The sequence below is a fragment of the Lepisosteus oculatus genome, chromosome 3 (assembly GCF_040954835.1).
Source record: "Lepisosteus oculatus isolate fLepOcu1 chromosome 3, fLepOcu1.hap2, whole genome shotgun sequence".
In the NCBI taxonomy this organism is placed as follows: domain Eukaryota; kingdom Metazoa; phylum Chordata; class Actinopteri; order Semionotiformes; family Lepisosteidae; genus Lepisosteus; species Lepisosteus oculatus.
The window spans coordinates 48892332-48898471 of NC_090698.1; the positions used below are offsets into that span (position 1 = coordinate 48892332).

The 6140-nt window shown below is 35.5% G+C and overlaps 1 protein-coding gene across 1 annotated transcript; it reads right to left on the bottom strand.

The window, feature by feature from the left end:
• Positions 1–3734: 3734 nt before the first annotated feature.
• htr1aa (5-hydroxytryptamine (serotonin) receptor 1A a) lies at positions 3735–5565 on the bottom strand. The gene has a single exon (XM_006626910.3). It carries the CDS (start codon positions 5237–5239, stop codon positions 4019–4021), a length of 1221 nt encoding a protein of 406 aa, XP_006626973.1. The 5' UTR covers positions 5240–5565; the 3' UTR covers positions 3735–4018.
• Positions 5566–6140: the final 575 nt, after the last annotated feature.

A 6140-nucleotide genomic window follows, 5' to 3' on the forward strand; every position in this document is an offset into this window, starting at 1 on the left:
TATATTACTGTAAGATGTGAAACTCAAATTTCTTAAGCTATAGGTTTACCTAGTACACTGTAGTTTTATTGAAGCTGCATTTGAATGGTTAAGTAACAAACTAAATAAACATATTGATTTGCATAAACCTATCATTATGAATCATTTTGTGACCTATTTCTTTTTTTTCTAAGAATTATTCTTGTATTGGCCTGGACTGCCTGTTTGAGGTCTGTCCTGTGCCTTTGTGTTTCTTCCACCTATTGTTTTTTTACTGTGTTTGGTGCAGTGCGATGCCAGTATCCTTGGGGTTGGTAACAATCTTATGAACACAGCTGCCCTTGTCCAATGTCATTTCAAGAAAACAGGATCCAATAGAAATCCTAAACATTTATGAAAGAATTCTCTACTGCTGGGTTGTTTCCTTTGAGGTCCGAAAGGACATCTACAGTAGAAGTAGAATACTGTAGACGTAGGCTTTCCATTCTTTATAGTTACATTTTCTGATTTTTACAGCCTTTAGTTCCATTGCTTTTATACATCCCACGAACATGATATCATGAAAACTACCTTGTTTCATCAGCAGCCTCATTGAAAAGATACTGTTTCTTCTCCACTTTTTCTATATCTAGCACTAGAGACTGCAGCTATTCCAGGGCAACCTGGATCACAAAATGTAACATTATGTTTCTTAATTAAACATGATTATTAAGACAAAATAAGCCACAAGAATATGAGACTGTATACAAAAATATTTTAAAACATTATCACCTATGGCACGTCCTTGACGTCTTAATATTTGGACTTTGATTTTAGGTCTTTGAGTGACCTGTTCAGGTATTGGTAATTGTACTTAAATATTCTATTATGGTAGTTTTTCATAGAATTTAAAATTATGAATACGTATTTAAAATGTTGGATTTGTTCTCACCGTTTTAAATAATAGCTCTTATACTGTATACTGTACATGGCATTTAGTAATTATTTGGGTTTAATACTTATTTAAGATGTAATAAACTGGCTTGCATTAATACTGTACATGTCTGCACTAAGGTTTTAACATTGTATTTTTAAACAAAATATATACTCTGTGTTGCTTACTATATATTCTTATGCCACTCTTCTTTTGTAATTGATATTGATTAATGACCAAAGATTTGACTGATAATTTTCAAAGATTGATTATGTCTGAGGGGCTTGTCTAATGTGAAATTGTACTTGGTCTTTTAACTTTGTAATTTTCAGGCTTAATTTATTTAGTGTCAATTGGTATTCCCTATTGCTCATCTTAACTAGGGTCAATACAGTCTAATTTGCACAAAGTATAACCTTGTGTGTCTCCTGGGAAGACATCTACAGTGGCTATTGTAGGTCTCCTTAGTACACCATTGAAACTGGATTTTACAGTCACCTGAAACTGAAAACAATATCAAGTGTCACTGATAATATACTTGGTGTGACCCCCCACCACACACACACAACCCACAAATTCTCTTGTGAGGGTTTTAAGTCAAAGCACACTGTTCATTTATTATTGTTGTCCTGATTACGATTTCTAGTAGACTGAAATTTTGGCATTGTGATTTTATGTAGGTGATACGAAAATAATTTTTGGGAGGATACAAATAATTGTGCAAGTATTTATTTTTTTTAACTCAGACATGTTTCTTCCCATTAAAATGTTGAGAACATCAATCAAATCTCCTCTTCTCTGTTACTATGACTGAAACTTCCCTTAACATTCCCTTAGCCTGCCCTCATACTCCGTAAGTCTTCTTGCTCTTACTGTATGTGAAAGTTCTCTGTTATAGGATGTCTTTTTTGTAATATGACCAAAACTTCATGTAGTATTCAATGAGGTTTGTTTAGGGCATATCTATATAGTATAGTTTCACCTTGTCCCTTCATGACTTAGGTTTGTGTCTACTGTAAACATCTATTTATTCTATCTGTTATCTATTATTTTTCAAGTGTGCTGTCTTCATGTTGACTATAACATGTACTGTACAGTACAGCTATCCTTTATGGCATTGTAAATTAAATAACATTCTTCTTATCTATAGGCAAAAATCTAAACGGAGACATATCACCAGAACCCGTAGGGGTCCACCTCTTGTATTCTTTGATTCAGACAGTGCTCTTGGTTCTATTGCCAGAGTCCATCAAAATGGAGAAAAACTCATTCCAACAGCTTTAAGTTTAAGAATGACTTGCTTGTGGAATACCTTCTCACAGACAAGGAACAGCATATGCCATGTACATATCAGAACATAATATCTACACAACGTGGGAAAATTGTTGAGCAAGTTTGTGCTCCGTAGAATCCATGCCAACAAATCCATCTGTGTCTGTCTTTATCACAGTCTCACAGTCCTAGATTGAAGGAAAACAGAGCTCTACACAAACTTAAGGAAAACATGTAAAACCCATATGCTGCAGTTTGGAAAATAACTCATGACCTAAGAGATGTAGGCAAGCATTACTTTCACTTGTAAATATTTGCAAAATCCATTGCTCTGAAGACTGTTTATACTGTATTTTATGTAATGCAATGTTTGTTAGCTACACCATTTGCCTGAAGTAATTATGATTTTCAGAAGAATATTGAGTTTTGCACCTTAAAGGCAAGAGCCATCAATATATTTTCTAAAAAATACAGCATAATTTAAATTTTATTGCGGAAACCGTAATTGACCATAATCTTTAGAACATGAATATTCTGATGAATTGTCATTAGCAAACAATTAAAAATGCTGCAACTTTTATGTATTAGAAATCACTGTCATAACCAGTATTATGTTACCTAACAGAAAAAAAATGATGATGTTGTTGATGATGATGAAGATGATATTGAGAACAGCACTGCTGCATTCTCTGTTTTTTATTGGGGTGATAATGTAAGGGAATGAGCTGTGTTTATTATAAATGTGTTATCAACCGTAAATTTAAACGTACGATTTCATGTTCTCAAAATACTATAGAGAACGCTTCCCAAAGTTTAATAAATTATCTTATGATGAACAGCTTCAATGCATTGTACCATTTTCAGAATACATCTCTCTACAATATATGGCCAAATGATTTTGACACCCTTCAAATTAATATTCTGTTAGTATGTAACACCGTTTCAGTCCTTTTTACTTCATGCATTCTAATCCAAATGATATGAATGTGTACAACAATGCACACAATGTGAAATGTACTAAAGTAAAAAAACACACAAATAAAGAAAACGAAAGACAGTAGTTTTCATCACCAGCAGAAGATTCAAACTTGGGTGTAAAAACATTTACAGCAAAACCATTGCATCAGTCGTGTAACAATTAGTTTTCTTTTATAAAGGGAACACGTATAAATCAGGTAAAGTGCATGAATATTTTTATGAAGAGCCTATTTTACAAAGCAAAAAACATCTGTCAAAAGTATCAGTGACCATTTTTTGTTACAAGACCCGTTCTTCGCGTTATGGTTATTTTCTTTCATTCACAAAGTACACACAAACAGGTTTCAGCGACTGGATGGTTTATTTTGTTGAGGCTAGTCAAGGAATAACGTGTTAATTCGGAGCACGAGATTAAACGCTCCTCCATTCCCATCAAAGTAATTACATTAGAAGTTAGCACACAGTATGATACATCTTGAATGAAGATAAAATGATTTACTGTAGATGTACAGTATTAGACGAAGTACACTAAGCAATTTACTATATATCTATGCCCATGCCTTAGATTACCAAGAAAGACAGTTGTCCAACGCATTATTTAGGTTGTTTATTCTTACTGATGTACTCTATATTGTATTTATGCCTCAAAGTAGGCATGTGGCAATTTGTCTATGAAGCTCTTGTCTCTTAGTTTTCATATCAGAATTACTGCATTGATAAAACAACACTTCATGAAATAAGGAAAAAAAAGAAAATACAGCGTTATCAGTTTCAATTCGCTTTGCATTCCTTAAATGAAAAACGCAAGTGCAGTCGTTTGGAAACTACAAGGAAAGAAGTCACCAGCTGTACCGTGCAAAAATGAAGAATCACGTTTTATGGTCTGCAAAACTTGCATTTAATAATTTTCTTGAAAGCACTTTGGAAATCTTTATTAAAGTAGGCGTAGATGATCGGGTTTAAAAGAGAATTTGAGTAACCAAGCCAGTTGATCACAGCCCCGAGCCATTCTGGCATATAGCATTTCTCTTCGCAAAATGGTAACACAAGGGCCACAATAAAAAAGGGCAACCAACAAAAGATAAACGTTCCCATAATGATTCCAAGCGTCTTTACCGTTTTGCGCTCTCTGGCTAAAGCCATCTTTTTCTTTGCCTCTGTGTTCTTTTCGTTTCTGTTCTCGAAAAACGAGGCTGTCGGGGTATTAGGCAGAGGGAGATGATTTTTCGAGTTGTTATGGTGAACTTCTATTATTTCTAGTGCTGCCCCGTCCTCTCCGTGCCTCACTGCTCCATTAGTGCAGAAATCTGGTTTAGGTTCCACACTGCGCTTCCAGTTTTTGCTTGTTTCTCCGTTGTTTTTTTTAGGAAAGATAGCCGGGGATACTGTTAAGCACCTGTCGGATACTTTCTTTTTCTCCGTCTTTTTTACTGTTTTTCGTATTCTGAATCTGGCTGCTTTAAATATCCTCCCGTAAAGTACCAACATGAGTATAAGAGGAATGTAAAATGCGCCGAAAGTGGAATAGATGGTATACCCATGATCTTGGCTTATTGTGCAGGCATCGGGATCAGCCCTGTCTTCTGGAGTTCTCCAGCCTAGCATCGGTGGGATAGATATTAAAAAGCCTATTAACCAAGTAAGGCTAATTAAAATAGCGGCTCGTCTGGGAGTTCTTTTATTTACATAGTCTATGGGGTCAGTAATCGCCCAGTACCTGTCCAAAGCAATTGCGCACAAATGAAGTATAGACGACGTACAACACAAGACATCTAAAGAAATGAAAATGTCACAAGTTACCTGTCCGAGTGTCCACTTGTTTAAAACTTGATAAAGAGCAGCCATAGGTAGCACAAGCACCGAAACCATTAGATCCGTGACAGCCAATGACCCGATCAAGTAGTTTGCTACATTTTGGAGAGATCTTTCTAAAGCAATAGCGGCGACCACACAGGCATTCCCAAATATAGCACACAGAATGAGGGCCCCCAGAAACAATGAAGTAATGATCTGGTAACTTAGTGCCACTTCAGGTATTGTATTGTTTTCATTCTGGATAGGACGGTCTGAATACGTGGTGTTGCTTATATTTTCCATTTCGAAAAAAAAAGCATTGGATAGCGGACGACGGGGAGAACTCAGTCCTTAGCAGTATCAACAATCTCCAGCACTACTCCATCATATAAAGGAGTCATGATGATCTGAAGTCTCGGCAACACGCAACTGCACTTTACTAGTTCTGTGAATCATTGACGACTGGTGACGAAGTGAATTAATTTATACCAGCGGTAGAAGGTACGTCAGATGGCTAAGAGGTCGCAGCAGTGGCTCACCATTCAGGTTTTCCGTCTCGGTTTCTCGTTCTGTTATGAATGTAAGCTACGATTGCAAGCTGTGGTTTGATCTTTGAAGCCCTGCACTGGGAATTGTAAAAAGCATCCCTCACCGCGTGTTGTTGTTCCTAAAGCGAAGGTGTAAGTGATGCTTATTGTCTCTCAAGCTTTTATGTTAATATTACTCGCAGAAAACTAACTCGAAAAGGGCTTACAATTTCAACATGCCAGATTTAGTAGCCTATTTAATTAGAGTTAATCGTTAATTAGAGTAGCCTATCATATTAATGGTATAGGTCTCGTTTAAACCAATTTTCATATGAAATATGCAACAAACAGGACAATTGTGTTACGTGTATGTTTCTATTATGTTTACATTATTTCAGTGCTTTTATACTGATGCAAGAGGTACAGTACTGTTTCATTATTTAAGGTTCTTAAATTTATCTAACCAAAAGCGACTTTCCTGAAAATAGTTTTGATCAATTGCAGAACAGGCTTTAAGACTTCTTAAAGATGTTTCTTAAAATGAAAGGCATGTAAACAATAAAGAACAATATGTTAAATATTTTTTAAAAATAAAAACAATTCCCTCCCAGTAGAGAAACTTGGTGCAGACTTCGCCATCAATTACCAAAAAACTAAAAAAAAATCATTAGTATGAT